This window comes from Pocillopora damicornis, chromosome 12, assembly GCF_964200805.1.
Source record: "Pocillopora damicornis chromosome 12, jaPocDami1.2, whole genome shotgun sequence".
NCBI classification, from domain to species: Eukaryota; Metazoa; Cnidaria; class Anthozoa; order Scleractinia; family Pocilloporidae; genus Pocillopora; species Pocillopora damicornis.
This window is the reverse complement of record NC_142681.1, coordinates 16,233,590-16,250,060: the sequence shown is the minus strand read 5'-3', so window position 1 is coordinate 16,250,060 and position 16,471 is coordinate 16,233,590. Positions and strand designations below refer to the sequence as shown.

Below are 16,471 nucleotides of genomic sequence, written 5' to 3'. Positions count from 1 at the left end.
TAGTTGATCCGGGCTTTCCCCTCATCGACAATCATGCGATAGAAATCTTCAGCTCATAATCTAATTTTTAACCTGTTAACTTCCAAAATTTGATTGTCTCCCTCAGTTGCTTCTCATTTCCTTATAAATTAGTTACGAGAATTTTGTGTTACGTATTATCAAGAGGACAACTTCTTAAGAAATCCGAGTAATGTAATTTCTGACGTTTGAGAGACATGGGAACGAATTAGTCAGAAATTAGTATTCTGACGGCACGTTTGAGAGGTTCGCATGGCATCTATTCTAGTAGGATATGTAGACTACAAGACTGGCTGACTTCTCCTAAATAAACTTTCACATTGAATATCTCGTCTGAGTGTAGTCAGAATTTGTCATTACCCTTTTGCTGGATAATATATGGATATTGTAGGGAGATTTTACACGTTTATTACTTATAATAGTGAACGGGTTAACTAGAACTCCTTTTCGTCCGTCGTCTTGCTTTATACCGCCTTTTTCTCATCCTTTCCGCTCTGTGCCCCCGTTTTATCCACAGATTTCCTACACGCCGCCACGGTGACGTCTCACGAGTGTCGTGATTTAATGTCAGAACAGGAAAGTAGGAAAGTTCTTTTGTTGTATCCCAGCTCTTTTTGTCTTCTTCCTCGTGTTCATTGTAATTTTGAGGCAGATCTATCGAACTAGACGGCGTTCTCTGATACTGAGACTTTTCTCTCAAGTTCTTTAAGTAGTATTCTTCGCCGTTTAATTAACTTTTCACAAAACATTCGCAATTTTCGGGGCAGTTTTTCTCTAATTGAGTGACCTTTCGCTAACTTTCCCTCATAAATTGTTTGAAAGTGCGGTTTATTTTCTATACAAGCTTGTTTCATAGCAGTGTTCTTTTGACGAAAGGCGGCCAGCTCTTCGTTAAAACTTTCTCCTTCGTTCTTTACTTTCTCCCAGAATGATTTATTAAAATGCTCAAATAGCAAAACGTCCGCTTTGTTCCATCTTTTGATATTTTCCCTTACGTCCTCGGTCAGTATTGTTCCCGTTTCATTATCTACTCTAGCGTTGAGCTTTACATACAAAATGTCATGCATTTCCCAACAGAGCAGTCGTTTCATCAGCACCAATGATTCATCAAAATAGTCCGCTATCATCACCAAGTCAAACTCTTTGTCTAGAAACTGAATATACTCGTTTATAGCGGTAAAATTCTGGTAATACTTAAAACTCAAACCCAAATCAAACATGAGAGGATTTCTTATAAGATTTACGAGGGGATTATACCTTTTAAGCATGCTGGCAAATGAGACCCCATTTTCATGGAACTTTTGTAAAGAGTTTGGATGGTTACCAAAGCCAAACATCTCCCCAAGTTTCATGTACCTGAAGGCCGATTCAAAATTATCCACTGGATTTCTGAGAATGGTTATGTACTTGCTGGAATCTTTTGGAAAAATCCAGTTGATTGGTTTCTTGTTAAATCTTGTGTGGCTGCATAAGATGTTCGGCCTTCTCGTTTGAAGGGGAGCGGCGAGAGAAGTTTGGAATCTTTGAGGCCATTCAAACAGTATATACCTTGGGAGAACGAAAGCGAGATTTCTGAAGTCGCCATAACGAAAAAAAATATTTGCCATCGTACTAGAGCCAGTCTTGTGCGTCTTAAGAAAAAAGATGTGATGTTGTGGCGAACAGCTTCGTGTGGAAAGAGGGCTAGGGTCTACATGGGTAGAAACGCTGTCGACTGTGTTCACAGTTTCCCTGTGGTTAATGAAATTACAAGAAAGAATGAAATTTAACATCAGCTCAAACTTTACAATTTGGGTCGGTTCCAAGTTCGGTATATGACAAACTCGATCCAGAAATAAAAAACTGCTATTTCTACGCTGAAAATCAAAATCTTGACCAATTTAAGCGAAGGATTACGGTTAAAGCAATTTTGTAAATCTGTTCTGTGTGCGATTGCTGCCTTCCTTACAATTCACCCTTCCTGCGCTAATAACAGAAAAATTATTTGTGTAAAGGAAAGATAACAAAATATTACCTCGGAGACGCAAACCAAATGGAAATGGAGAGAAGACAAACTAATGTACGCTCCGCGCGTTGTATTTATGAAGGACAAATAAAATTTTAAAAAAATATGTGAAGAATTTATTTCATTACAAGTATTAAAATGTATCAAAGGTGACCACTGCACTGGAGCCAATTGGCCTTCACAACTAGAGCTAATTCTTATTTTTTTTTAGCCGGGATATTTTGAATCAGTGACTGGAGGTAAAACTCACCTCATGTCTTCATAGGAAATTCCAACTGTTTCATCAGAGGAGAAAGCCGTATAGTTCACGTTCAATCTCCTCGTTAAATAAATGAAGACAGCGGACACAAGAAGAAAGGCCACGCGAACCAAGAGTTTCCGCGTCATTATTCCCAGCTTGAACACTCGTAAAAAACTGTCAGTTAATTCTTTGCTGACATAGAGCCAGGACAATTCCTTTATGTACCGATGACAGGACTTAATAACCTCAGATAAACTCGTAGGAACCGTTAGAATTCATCAGAGTACCTTTTCATGGGCACAGTTCAAAGTCATCTATACCTAATTCGTGGGCGAGCAAAACTTTAGATCAAAGATTCTAGTCATCCACACTATTCAGACTACAACATTGCACAAAATGAAAAGTACTCACAACTTAATTAGTGCTTTTTGATTTGATACAAAAACATTGTTCCTTACGGTAGGTGTTTCCTTGGAGACCAGCGAGAAAACTACTATGCTTTGCAAGTGTGTACTTTTTGTTTTGTTTCATCGCGACATCTTTGTCACCATGAGAGTGTACATCTGACGCAGTAATTTTGCAGCGTATCATTCAGTCACGGCAGTTATTGCTGGTTATTGTCGAATTTCGGCTGTTTTGAGAGACAAATATGGGTTTTTTTCTACGTTTGCCGTTCTCCGTCGACTATTACATACAGTCGAAAAAATGTTCCCGGAACGTGCCAATTTCATTTCATTGAATTCGGTTTCGATTTCGGCGCTGCAAAGAATAAAAAGATTGATTAATTAAATCAGTACTACTAAGGAATACAAATGGAAATAATGACAAGCAAAATAGAACGAACTCGTATAAACGAGTTTAATGGGACGACACCTCCATAAATCCCGACAATAATTTTATCTTAAAACTGAGACAACAAAATGCGACTTTGGTAAGGTAGAAAGACACAAATGAAGCAATCATTTTCCAAGATGAAACAAGAATGAATGAATTTTAAGACTTGTAATGAAATAATTTCTTTACATATTTTTTTATCTTTTATTTGTCCCTCATAAATACATCGTGCAGAGCGTCAATTAGGCTGCTTCTCCCCACTTTTGGTCGCGTGTTTCCGAGGAAACGTTTTTGTTACCTTTCCTTTGCACAAAGAATGTTTTTGTTATTAGCTCAGAAAGGGTGAATTTTAAGGAAGGCAACAATCTCACAAACAACAGACAAAGATCAAAAGACAGTTTATATTCTCTTGCAAAGATTAAAACGGATAGCTGCATTTTCCGGCAAGCACAAACTTTGAATCAGCTTTAAGATAAAAAAGGAAAGCCAAACGAGACAACTCAAACAACGAGAGCCGGAATGATTTTTTTACTCCGTCACTTATCAACCCTTGGACTTTTTAAAAGATCTTTCTTGGAAGATGCGGTCAGTTAAACGGGATTATAAACTAGATCTGTTGATAGGTTCCAGCTCTCCTCGTCCTCGTCGAGTTCGTTGGCTAGTTTCTCCTCGTGTTTCTTTCTTAGGTATCTTAGATAGGTGTTAGAAGCTCTTGTTAGTTTTTCGCACAAAGTTCTCAATTCTTTCGGCAGTCCTTTTCTAAGATAATAACTTTTCACTTTCTTTCCATTATATACTGTTTCTAAACGCGTTTCATTTTCTACACACGCGTTTTGTAATTCACGTCTTCGTTTACGAAAAGTGGCCAGTTCCTCGTAGAAGTTCTCCCCTTCGCTCTCAATCTTAAACCAGAGAGACTGATTAAAATATTCAAACAACAGCACATCGGCTTTGTTCCATCTTTTGATATTCTCTTTCACATCCGCTGTCAGTGTTGTCCCCTTTTCCTCGTCTTGTCTTTCATTGAGTTTCAAATACAAAATGTCTTCAATTTCCCAGCAAAGCAGTCGTTTCATCAACACCAAAGATTCATCAAAGTATTCCATGATCATAACCAGGTCAAACTCTTTTTCCAGGAATCTAATATATTCATTTACAGCTGTGATGTTCTGGTAATGCTTAAAACTCAGTCCCAAGTCAAACATGAGGGGATTTCTGATGAGAGGCTCCGCCTTTTGACGCATTTTAGTGAATGAAATTCCATGTATCAGGAACTTTTTCAAGGATTCAGGATCATTTCCTATACCTATGCGTCGTCCCATGTTCATGTACCTGAACGCTGACTCAAAATTATCCACGGGATTCCGAAGAATGGTAACGTACTTGCAGGTTGCTTTGGGAAAAAGCCAGTTCATGGGTATTTTGTTAAATCTAGCATGATTGCACAGGATGTCTGGTGTTTTGTCTTGCAAACGAAAAGGAAAGTAGACTTGGAATCTATTGGGCCATCCTAGTAATGTAGCACCCGGAAGAGCAAACGTAAGATTTTTTAAGTCTCCGTAACGATAGAAAATATTTGCTATGGTACTCGAACCTGTCTTGTGGGTTTTTAAGAAAAGGATGTTATTGTGTGGGCTGCACCTCACTGGTGGAATGGTCGGCGTAGGACTGAACACTAGTTTGTCAGCGGTGTTATTATCGTGACTGTTGAGAAAAAAAATGACGCAAGCGATAATGAGGTTTGAATTACTTCCGGTTTTTTTGCCATGTGTGGATCTTGAAATTTCTGAGAGGGTGGGGTAAGTCCAAAATTACTTTCGATCTCCCCAAGTCCATGCAATGGTCATATTTTCAGCCCTATCGAAGCGGTTTTGCTCGTTTTTAGTGAATCGAGGTAAATCACGGACCAATCGTATCAACAATGTTAAAAGACAAAATTGGTATCAAGAAAGAGTTTTCCATACATGTCATTGTGGCTTTTTGTGTGTTGGGAACATGAATGGAAAGAATATTCATTTTTCATTCTTCTGACGACGTTTACTAGAGTACTTGATATCTTCTATCACAGTGAAAAATAGTCTATTTTCCTGAACAACAAACTCACAATAAGCTACTACTGAATAATTTTGATCAAGAAACACGTCCTCTTATCGTAAATTCGACATGAATAAAGGTGTACAGTTTCCACGGTAACTAGCCCTTTTTTGAAAGAATGTTAATCCGAATAATAGTGGAAAGGCAATTGCTCTGGTCGAAGTTGATTTCTGTACATGAATGTTCTGGAAGTTATCTTTTGCATGTTTTTTATTATCCATAGTTCTGGGTTAAATCCTTGTCGAATTCACGGTCAGGAAAGAACACTTTTTATCTTAAATTTCAACACGGTTAAGTCATCGTGTCCTTGAAAAGCTTAAAAAAAAAAACCAAAATAAATTTACTTACTTTGAACGGATGATGCTTTGATGAACCGTCCAGAGTTGACTAACCACAAAGAAAATATAAAAAGTAGACATGAAAACACTGATTGAAAGAATTAAAAAACCCAAACTGATATTATTGAGTGGGTATCGCATGTTTCGCCTTATGAAGGCTAGTGCGTTTTCTTTGTCAATAGAGATAGCGCTTGAAAATATAAATGTTGACACCTTTTGTTCAGTTATTTATCATATTTTGAAAGACATTATGACCTCATGTCGCGAAAATCATTCATCAAATGTTTTTTTCAGTTCTTCAAAATATATGATGCTCCGAACATTATTGGCATTGCGGAAAAGGTTGCAATGGTAACCTACGGCACAGGAACCCCAAGCTGTCGCCTTGAGAATCGGCAGAAGACTGGGGTGTCTCGTGCATAATTTTTAGAGAAAGAAAAATCACTACAAAAAAACTTATTCTCGAAAGCAAGTAAAAATGTAAAAATGTCCGAGTACACACTGCAACACAATTGTTATATTTTCGGACGCGAAGCAAGCATTCACAGTACCAAGAATACCCTTGCAATAGCCTTTGTTCAGGAATATATTCCCCGAAGACAAATACGCTCAACTTACTTTTTGAGTCTTCTGCATCGTAATGGAAACCAAAGAATATAAGAATATTACTGAGACAAGAGAGGAAAACATCAAAATGAAAGCTAACACAAAGAAAAAAAGTCCGTATATAGAGATGGAGATGATTAAAACAGATTGCAAAATTTTTCAAGATACTATAACGATGTCTTTTTCATTCGGGGGAGGGGGGGAGGGTGGAATTCTAAGCAAAGCTTTTGTGAATGGGGAGGGGTATGCTACTGAGACCCTGTTTGGAAAAGAGCCGTTAAAAAAATGCTACCCTCTTTAATACGTCATGTATATCTGAAACGATTTTTGAGTATTACATTATGTAACAAACACATGAATACCACGCAATACCATGTTCGCAACCTGCTCAAGGCTTCTATAAAGAAATACAACCTCTGAGTCAGTGTTCAGAACACTCAATAATTTATATCAAATATTTAAAAACTTTTGAAATAAAATGCATTGTGCGGACTTCACATGGAAAAAAAACTCGCAAAAATGACATCGAACCAGAACACTTAATAAAACAAATGAACCACTTTTATTCAAATCGGTGCACATGTGCAATGTAAAATTATACTTGAGGCCACTGACTTAGACTCAGGAACTGTTTAAAGTTTGAGAACTTAATTGAAAAAGACTTTTGTGCATAATTTTCATCTTAAAACTTTCTGAAGAATTTGGGAAACTGTTTGGTCTCGCACTTGCACATAGTCAGTGGCCTCACAATTGTAATCGTTGCCTATTTCAGTGCATTAATTTATTTTTTTGGTACAAATATGATACAAAGACCAATTTAAGGTGTTCCATTTATGCAATGGAACACCTTAATACTCTCTCATTCAGGTTGCACCACATGACACATTTAGACTAATCGTGCACGAGATATATAGTTGACGAACGGTCGTCAGGAAGATCACGTTGACTGGCACAAAACTTAGCAACAGAGGTAGTGACCAAACCTTTACACTCAATATGAAGCATAAAGCATGCAAACATTTAATATTTTCCTGTATGTTTCTGACCTGACTCAGTGGACTGGTTATTTACCTGAGGTCTAGCCCAAACTGTGCTTTTACGCAATTCAGGCGTTCAGTAAGTACACGAAGCGCGATAGTAAACGGCGCGCTGGTAGCGAATGAAGAAAAACAAAGAGAGAGGTTTGGTTCGGGTCGCGTAATAACTGACCCGACCCAAACCTCTCTCTCGCTCTTTCGCTTTCGCTTTCGCTCCATTTTACTAACTGGACGCCTGGAACAGACTAACAATCAGTGGGCCTCAGGTTTTCTCTATACGACAGTTGCTTAGATTAAATAACTGCCCTTCCACTATTAGCTTTTAGCCCTCTTGACACGGTTCACAAAAATAAGTGTTCAGATAAAAGTAAATGAAAGGTTTGGCAAAATTGAGGATTGTTTAACGCGGTTCGGCCAAACAACGCCTAAACGTTGTTTAAATAATCAGAGCCACGGGTCGTAAATGCAACGGAAATGTAAAGCAAGTTTGAATTACAAACTGAATTTATCTAAAAATCTAATCTGTGTGAATTTATTCCCGCTGGCTGGCTACCAATACGCTTTATGCTTCATAGCTACTTCTTTTACCAAGTCGAGATGGTTTGCATATAAGCGTAGTTCGTGAGACACCTCGACCCATTTGACGTTTTGGGCGTCATCTCCAGCTTGCAGAGTGAACTTATTGAAGGCGTTTCCACTATCGTCGTGAAAATTAACCGCTTGACTTTCCATCCAGGCGTTGTCTGTGTTTCTGGGATCATCTATGTAGCCTTGAAATACCTTCAAAATACAGCAACACCAAAGGAATCGTGAGGGCCAATCGGAACAAGTAAAATTGTCGTATGGCGCACGTTTGTCCTATCTAAATCTCCTTAAACCTGTAAAGCAGTGGTGATGTGTATCTCTAGGCGCACATGACTTTGACTAAGTAGCATGACGTGAACAGTTATATTTTGTTGCAAAATTCACATCCAGTTAAGCCGTCAGTTCCTGTAGCGAACCTCACTCCCCGACTGTCGAGGAAAGAAACTAGCAAAGAAATTGTCACTAGCATACCTGGGTTTCCTCTACCGGTGCTAACGCCCGTTTAAGTAAAAGATTAATGCTCGCTTGGGAGAAAGTGCAAGTTTCCTAGGGTTCGTCCTTAGGAGCTGCATCGAGCATCTTTACATCAACAGCATAGAGAAATCAAATCCCTTCTTGGGGTCTTTGACTTTTATCAAGCTAAGATTTCCTTAAACTTGATTATTCTGATCTCCTTTGTCTACATTTTTCTCAACCAATTGAAAGAGGCGAATTTCTCGTGGTCAATTAGTTAAAAGAGGCAAGATGAATAAGAAAAGCCAAACGAAACCAATGTCTCCGCTATTATATAAATAATTGGTTTGCAATTTTAGCTGTGCATATATCTTGTTTAATCGATGCAACTGGGAAGTTTTACAGAGAACTCAAGAAGCTTAAGTTCCTCTTGGCTGCGCCTCGACCTCCTCTTATACTTCCCCCACGCTCTCCAAACTTCCCACCTGCATCCATAACTCGATAACCACACTCTACCCAAAAACCAATTTTAAATATCAGAGGGGGCCAATGAGAAGGTAAAAAAACACCATTCTCGTTCCCAAACTTCTCACTACGTTTGGTCACAAAAAAAAAAATGAAAACGAGAGGCTCTGGGGACGAAAATGCCGGGAAAGACACATGACCAAGTCACTTATACCCAATTGGATGGGAGGGTATGCAAGTTTTTCAGTACCAATCACAGAGCAAAGTAAAGCAAGACCAGGGGATGGTGTGGGAGAGAAAGCCCTCTCAGACTCATTCTGGGTGTTGTGACATTCATAGTCTGCAATTACCAGAGTTCCATGATGAAAAAGATGCTCAAGTGATTCCTGGATTCTTTTGTTTTCTTCAGGTGAGACTTCCAAGGAGTTTAAAGCTTCCTCACCAAATTCCTTCTTAAGGGTGTTTGTGACAGTATCACCTGGATCTACCATACCCTGAAAGGATACATTTGCACATTATTGGAGATAATTGTTGGGCAACATCTCTTACTGTTTGCCACTGTCTTACATAAAAGACAGATTTTCCATGCATTAACTTTTCTATCGTTAATTATAACTGTTATGAAAGTGTGACTTTCCTTGAAATTGTATGCTACAATAGCTAAATTTTTTCATAAAAGATTTCATAAGGTTTTTAAACAGCAAGTACAGAGTTCTAGTAACCATACCTTCCCACAATGGCCACCTCTCTTTGGTGACCAATTACCCATGCCTCTGTTCACAAAGTGACTTTTGGGCATGGTCTGGGGCACAGTCTCTGAGCAGACTATAACTGATCTGGAACAAAATTGTACTAGGTATACATGCAAGTTAGACACCTACCCCAGGAAGGGCCCATTCTTTGCAATCTCTCCTCTGAATAGCAACAATTTCTAGAACAGGTTTTCCTTCTTTCATAACTTTTTCTCCCGAACTGTCTCTTTTCCACCTTTGAGTTAAAAAAAATAAAGAATGTCTCATAACAGAAAGAGAATTGTAAAATAGTTAAGCATACTTTAAAGTTCTGCTCTAAAATGTTTTCTCAGAGAAAACAGTGTTGAAGGATTGTAAGGACTCTTTTAGCAGTGGAAAGCAACTAGGTATGATTTTAACTTTAACATTTAATTTGGTACATTGTCTTTAAAGTCTTTTTGATATTCAGCATTCAAAGAAGGTGGGTATGTTTTTAGCATTGACTTGAACTTTTATATGGCCCCATCAAACATTCAGATCACCCTTGCATCAGAGAAAGATAAATCACCACACATACCTGGTGACAACTGGATCTGCGGCATGGTTGGGGCCCCATCTGCCAAGATCTCCTCTTCCAATCATCCCTGTTCTACCAACAGGGTTCCTTTGAGGCAAACGGATTGCAATTAGCTATGATTGAGCAAGAAATAGCATAAGCATCCAAATAAATCAATGTAAAACTCTCTCTATCTTACAACTCCATTACCATATAATTTAGACCTCCTTTGGTTATTTGTCACAAGGTCTTTCCAGCAGGTAAGCCTGTTACTGTCAGAGCTTATTGCACTTTCTGAAGCACATTGAGACTGAAAGCAACGCCACTCCTCCTAAATGAGGTTCCTCTATACCCCTCTGTGAAACTCAGCCTTGTAAAAACATTTGGCCTTTTCACATATCACAAATAATATCCAAAACTCTTTCACCTTCATGCAAAATTCAAGACAATCATGTTTAATTAAAATTTCACTTTTCCTCATCGTGACCAGTCTTAGGGAGACCCTCCTAAATGGTGTGCCACAATGTTCCAAGTTATACCTGTTTTCTAACACCATCTTATGATTTAATGCCACAAAATTCTAACTATAACAAGCAAGTTAAACTTAGAGTGCTGCGCTAGTCCTGCAAGGATAGTAAATCACCCCTTCCTCCCCCTACTCAAAAGTTTTACTGAGTTTCCCCTACATTCTGTTGATAGCCACTGATACTTTTAGATGGTGAGAGGCACTGTGAGAAATAGAGACCTTGACAAAGATCACAACCCTTGCAAGGCACCATACAGCAGTGTCCTCCCTTAAATTAACAATGATGGATAAAATAAATTTTCAAACTGGTAGAGCAATCCTGCTAAGCTAAAGAATTGCAAGCTATGCAAAACATTGGCCCACTTAATCTCTCTCCACTATCTAAGCACGGCACTGCTTCATTACCTTGGAACACCTTGTACAACTTCATATTCTCCTATGTAACTTTTCCTGTCAGTGTTGTAAGTTGTATCCAGGGCATTGAATTTGAGAGGAACATTGGCAGGTCCTTTCCTAAGGTCACAGGGGAAGAAAAATACAATCTAAAATAAGAATTTTTTTAAAATTTTTCTTAAGAATCTACTATAGGAAGGAATGAATGAAACTTAATGCAGATCTTTCCTAGTGTGGTAAAATTTGTTACAATACACCCCATTCTGCCCTGAAGGCACAAATCTATATATATAAAAAAAGAAAAAACATAGAAAAGCTAATATGTGTATTTTCCTGTCTGGCCCTCCCACTCAGTCAATAGGTAAAAATATTTTTACCTTATATCTGGATCTGCATAAGGTGGCATCTGAAGAATGTGCTTTGAGGTGTAATCTACTGGTTTATATTCTGGGAATGGAACATTCCAATCCACAAACTCTGCTGGTACTGGAAATTTCTTTGCATTAGACCTAGGGTATTCTGGAGTTCTTGCCTTGGTGTGCATTATAGAGTAACACAGTCCAGTTTGAGCTGAGGATAATAAACAGCAAATATAAATTTAAGGCTAAGCAGCATGTATTTTTTAACACTTTTCAATGATTATTTAGTATTTATTACCAGTACATATCATGTATCTGGTAAGTTAAAATGAAATTTAGGGGAAATCATTTCAGACTTCATTTCTTTGTTTTCCTTTCCTATACAAATACAATAATTTATCCTCAACAAATGGAATATACAAACAACTATTTCAAATTTTTTTCACCAAAATTAATTCAAAACTTCAACATCTATATTTGAAGCCTTAATTCTGTTTAACCCTTTAACTCCCATGAGTGATTAACATGTAACTTCTCCTTATAACATCCACTCATTATCTAGCCAACATCTAATGAGAATATGCAAACTTATCAAGTAGGATTTAGAAGCCTTGATGCAACACCAAATTCTTGTGGCTTATTTACAAGGAAATGTGTAGCAGCTAGAGGGGAGAATTGACAATCAGATCTTGGGAGTTAAAGGGTTAATAAATAGATTCCATGTTGTTGTGTATCTGTTCCGTAATAAATCACAGATCACACAAAATTTGGTTGGGTAAAAAAGCGCAACAATTAGGCACAGCAGAGATAGGTAACATCTTTTATTTCCCAAAGGCCTGTTACTGCCTTGGTTTACCACATCTCAGTAACATGAGGTGATTAGAAGTAATATTTAACTACTCCTCCCCCACGAGGTGCTGATTCATTACAAGAACCTACCCCTTCCCCAAATAATTCACTAAGTTTCCATAACAATCAAGTTGTGCCCATTCATACTCCAAGCTGGAGAAAGGCATAATAAGACATGTTGAAGTGTCTTGCCAAGAGACAAATCTCAATAACCTGGCAGGGGTGCCAAACCAAACCATTTGATCACAAGTCTGCCACAAATACAAGAAACTAAGCAATTAGAGTCTCTCAAAAATTGTACCAAATCTGTCAACTTTTGCTTTCATTAGAATCACCACAGGAATATTACTTTTTTGATACTAGTTGTTAATTACTCTCTGATTTGACATTGGATATCTTTATCAAAGAAATATTTCCGGATTTTCCTTAGACTAATCAAGCTTAATTATATGCAAACCAATAACAAAGATTATTTGCCAACTCCTGTTACAGGAGAAAACATTAGAGAATTCCTTCTCCAGTCCCGTTTTTGTGCAAAGCGAAAGTGTGACACAGTTTTAATAAAATTTGAGAGGGGAATAATTTTAAAATTAAGCTTCTTTAAAATGTAAAACCTGGTTGAATTCCAAATCGGAACACTACTCAAACAGTTATTTTGTTCACCAAACGACCTGTTCCTCAGTCTTTGTAAAAAAAACCATGCTAAACGTAGCGTTAAATGCTTCCCTGAGTGAAATCAACATTTTCAATGACTATAACAACAGTTTAAAAATCCTCGATCAATATTGGAAAGGTCAGTGATGTGTTTAGTCACGTTTGAAAAAAGCTGGTGTTTTATGATGTTCGAACGAACGCGACAGTTTGAAATATGTATGCTTACGACGTGATAATGAGGGTGTTATACTTACTGGCTTGAACAACGGCTGAGGAAGCGGCTAAAAAAGTGAAAATACCAACACGAATTTTTGGAAACTGCCGCAAAAGCATAACAGACTCGACAGAAAGTGAAAATAAACTCACTTCCGTGACGGCAGATCCGACAGTCCTTCCGTTCGGGTGGGGAGTGGTGCGGGGGTAATGACAGGGATGGGGTTGGGGTGGACAGATGTTTTAAACAGGGAGAAGAAGGAGTGTGCAAGGCTGTCATCAGTAATAAAATTCAAAAATTCAATGGTCCACTACAATAATAATTTATTATTAATTTTGTTTTCCTTTTTTTTTTTTTCCTTAGGTAAGTTGATTTACCTCTAAGAAAGGCTTGATCTACATCGATCCATTTTAAATCTCAAAACTTTCCAGTCACTTGTATCCTTCTATAAATTAAGACACCTACATATTGGAAAAAAATGACAGCTGAAATGTGCAAGAATCTGGCAGCTGTTAACAAATATGTTTTTATATCATATCCATGCACTCATGCAAAAATTTCATATATTAATCAGTGGTGGAGCCAGACCTTGAGCTAAAAGGGGTTTTTTGTTGCTTGCCCTACTGGCTTTTCTTCCTTCTGTGATTTTTTTTTTACCCAAAATATGGGGGGGGGGGGGGGGGGGGGGAGGGGCCCTGGGTCCCCCAAGCCCCTCCCCTAGATCCACCACTGTTAATCACTCTGATATTCTCATCAATCACTCAACCACTAGGGTCAGTCTTCTTTTCTCCAAAAGGGGTGGGTTGTATCAGCCCCTCACAGATCTTGAAAAAGAATAGACTCTTGTTTCATTGGCTAGGCTAAAACTTTTCCAAACCACAACATCAGTATACAAGTTCTCCATACTGTTCCTTTTACATGTCCTGAGGTATTTACAAGGAGAATTTGTCTAACAATCAAGAGCTTCTTTAGTTTCCAACAATTTCCTTTATTCTTATTACCTTAATGTTTGATTCAGGGGTGACATTATAAGGAGAAATTAGATGCCAATCACTCTTAAGTGTTTAAGGGTTAGACATCAAGGAAAATCGATTCTGCATCAAGCAATATCAACAAATGGTGACTAAAGTGAACAGCGTGAGGTATGATCCATTAGTATCCTTATTAAATAAAAGACATGCTTTTCTTGTTGTCATGTTTGAACAATTAGTAGATTTATCATAAGGAAAATTTTTTCACTAGTCCTTGATTCCTAAACATTATAGTTTATTATGAATAATCATAATCTAATCTTTATTTGAAAGAAGACATGTCTATCCTGTAATTGCAATGATTTGCAGGTTTGACTTTTGTAACTTCTCCCCCAATCAACATTGGCAAAAAATAAATTCATAGCCCAACTTTTTTAATAGCTGGAATGGATATTGTGTTTTATGTCATTTAGCCTTGTCATCAAAAGGTCTAGTTTTCTTTCTATTCCATCAAGTCTTTGCTCAATACTTTGGTTAAACTTCAAGAGATGACTTGTGTTTGATGTCATAGCAACTTTCTTCCTCCATTTTCTAAAGCCTGTCAATGTGAAAGCAAGCAAAACAGTGATCGCCGCTGGTATTGGCTTACTGGAGACTAAAGAACCCATCCATAAGAAAATTCCAATGCAAAATGCTAACCGTCGTATACACCACACGGGCCCAAAAAAAGCATGGACAAGGAATGTACCAGACATCAAAAGGAAAAATTTGTTATAGGACATTCTGGAAATGCAAATGATACCCATGATGATCCAAAAGAGCAACAAAATCACTGATAAGAGTTTGTTTCTTGCTCTTCCAACTTGATCCGGTAAAGTAGCACCTATAATAAGTTTTAAAAAAAATTAGCACTCATGATCAAATAATTAGTTATGTATCACAGTCAAGTGTTTTTTAGTAGAGATGCTGATGGTAATTACTTTCTTACATGCAAGATGTAACATGACTCTTATGTTATATATAGTTTACTATAACCTTTAATGAAATAAATTAATAAATTTCATTCAGCGTACAACTGAAAAACAAGCAACAAAATTGTTCTTGTACATGGACTACAATTTTAGCAATTACAGGAGAGAAGCCTGAAAAAATTCAGGCTTCAATGGGATTCTAACCTGTGCCTTCCCAATACTGGTTAGGTGCTCATATCATCTGAGCTATGAAGCCACCACTGGGAGTGAAACAAATTTTACAAGGTTCATCTTACCCATGAAGGACGATGATTAAGACTTTTTCAATAAAATAAATTTTTACCTCCCTCACTGTGCTGCAGCATTGTATCCCCTTTTTTGGAGGTTCTTTAACCATTGAACTCCCAAGAACTGATTGCTAATTTTCCCCTCTAGCTGCTACACATTTCCTTGTTAATAAGTTACAAGAATTTGGTGTCAGATCGAGATAACAACTTTCGACCTGATAAGTTTGAATATCCTCATGACCTGTTTGCTGAATACTGAATGACTTGAGACTGTCATACTTTTGTTATGGTGGTGGTGTGAATATGTTGATACATATAACAGCTTATAGAGAAAAAAAAAGTCCTTCCCTTTTTTTTATAATATGTTATAACGTTGCATGTGTGATCAGGGTTTCATTTACAATAAAGCATCTGTAAGCCTGTTTAAGCTTAGAGAAATTATATTATATCATCATTAAGTTAGGAAATTAATTACCATCAATGCCAAGAACTTGCTGTAGGAATTCGTCAGTATAACCCATTCCATTGTTGTGAAGGGCAACCAAGCCATCAGTTACAACTTCAAGCAAACTTCTCACAGCCGGATGGAATAACTCAGCTACCCTTCCAACCAGTTCGGTTAAAACAACGATGGCTCTTTTGATGTCCTCAAGCAAGCTTTCAGCGCAATACTTGTAAATTGTGGCCACAGTTTCTTCTAATAGATTGACAACCGAAGGAATCCACGTTCGAAGCATTTTGAGAATTGGAAAGAGGAAATTTTTAAATTGCATAGAGAATGATGTGACGTTGAATGCCGCGACAATAAGGAAGATGACAATGACAGTCTTCAACAGCGCCATATTTGTTGTGCAATACCTTTTGGGAAAATAATCAGTGACAAGTTGTACGATCCATGCAGACAACCAGTACCTTTTTACCACGGATCTAATGTATGATACTGCCGTGTAATCGAGTAATTGCAATGGTAATTTAACGAAGATAAGCACAAACACGCTTCGACATGATTCGATTGCGCGCAACGGTCTGTGGTATTTTCTTTTTTTCCTACAACCTGACCTTGATTTTCCCGCGAAAAATTGGTCAGCAGTTTACACCTTGCAACACATCGTGTTCCATTCAATAAAGTTAAAACCTAGCCCTAACTGCAGTTAAGACAAACTCCAGCTCTTTGAATCTTCGTACCATGCGCTACCTGGCACGGAGACAATTTCATTTAAATTGGAAAATGCACCTGTTTCTCAACTATCATACGAAACTTTGACAGCAGTCACACGCATACTT

General features: G+C 37.7%; 4 protein-coding genes across 4 annotated transcripts; all 4 read right to left on the bottom strand.

The window, feature by feature from the left end:
- Positions 1–555: 555 nt before the first annotated feature.
- On the bottom strand, positions 556–2,410 carry LOC113680034 (galactosylceramide sulfotransferase). Its single transcript, XM_027197026.2, has 2 exons — positions 2,274–2,410; positions 556–1,749 (listed from the first exon to the last, which is right to left on the bottom strand). Exons 1-2 carry the CDS (start codon positions 2,408–2,410, stop codon positions 681–683), a joined length of 1,206 nt encoding a protein of 401 aa, XP_027052827.2. The 3' UTR covers positions 556–680.
- On the bottom strand, positions 1,756–5,787 carry LOC113680059 (galactose-3-O-sulfotransferase 2). The gene is made up of 2 exons (XM_027197063.2): positions 5,541–5,787; positions 1,756–4,802 (listed from the first exon to the last, which is right to left on the bottom strand). The coding sequence occupies exons 1-2, from the start codon at positions 5,669–5,671 to the stop codon at positions 3,689–3,691; spliced, it is 1,245 nt and encodes a 414-aa protein (XP_027052864.2). The 5' UTR covers positions 5,672–5,787; the 3' UTR covers positions 1,756–3,688.
- Positions 5,788–6,674: 887 nt separating this feature from the next.
- Positions 6,675–13,158, bottom strand: LOC113680069 (ADP-ribose pyrophosphatase). The gene is made up of 7 exons (XM_089189863.1): positions 12,999–13,158; positions 11,260–11,452; positions 10,895–11,002; positions 9,985–10,071; positions 9,558–9,663; positions 9,027–9,170; positions 6,675–7,953 (listed from the first exon to the last, which is right to left on the bottom strand). Exons 1-7 carry the CDS (start codon positions 13,075–13,077, stop codon positions 7,723–7,725), a joined length of 948 nt encoding a protein of 315 aa, XP_089045989.1. The 5' UTR covers positions 13,078–13,158; the 3' UTR covers positions 6,675–7,722.
- A 108-nt stretch (positions 13,159–13,266) lies between these two features.
- LOC113680073 (uncharacterized) lies at positions 13,267–16,410 on the bottom strand. The gene is made up of 2 exons (XM_027197074.2): positions 15,663–16,410; positions 13,267–14,812 (listed from the first exon to the last, which is right to left on the bottom strand). Exons 1-2 carry the CDS (start codon positions 16,027–16,029, stop codon positions 14,364–14,366), a joined length of 816 nt encoding a protein of 271 aa, XP_027052875.2. The 5' UTR covers positions 16,030–16,410; the 3' UTR covers positions 13,267–14,363.
- Positions 16,411–16,471: the final 61 nt, after the last annotated feature.

Coding starts and splice junctions, on each gene's coding strand:
- LOC113680069 (XM_089189863.1), bottom strand. CDS start 13,077: ATGCTTTTGCGGCAGTTTCCAAAAATTCGTGTTGGTATTTTCACTTTT. Junction 9,171..9,557: donor AAGAATGGGCCCTTCCTGGG/GTAGGTGTCTAA, acceptor GTATCCTTTCAG/GGTATGGTAGATCCAGGTGA. Junction 7,954..9,026: donor TTTTTCATCATGGAACTCTG/GTAATTGCAGAC, acceptor TGTATTTTGAAG/GTATTTCAAGGCTACATAGA.
- LOC113680059 (XM_027197063.2), bottom strand. CDS start 5,671: ATGCGATACCCACTCAATAATATCAGTTTGGGTTTTTTAATTCTTTCA. Junction 4,803..5,540: donor CAAAGCATCATCCGTTCAAA/GTAAGTAAATTT, acceptor TTTTCTCAACAG/TCACGATAATAACACCGCTG.
- LOC113680073 (XM_027197074.2), bottom strand. CDS start 16,029: ATGGCGCTGTTGAAGACTGTCATTGTCATCTTCCTTATTGTCGCGGCA. Junction 14,813..15,662: donor GCAAGTTCTTGGCATTGATG/GTAATTAATTTC, acceptor AACTTATTATAG/GTGCTACTTTACCGGATCAA.
- LOC113680034 (XM_027197026.2), bottom strand. CDS start 2,410: ATGACGCGGAAACTCTTGGTTCGCGTGGCCTTTCTTCTTGTGTCCGCT. Junction 1,750..2,273: donor ATTTCCTATGAAGACATGAG/GTGAGTTTTACC, acceptor CATTAACCACAG/GGAAACTGTGAACACAGTCG.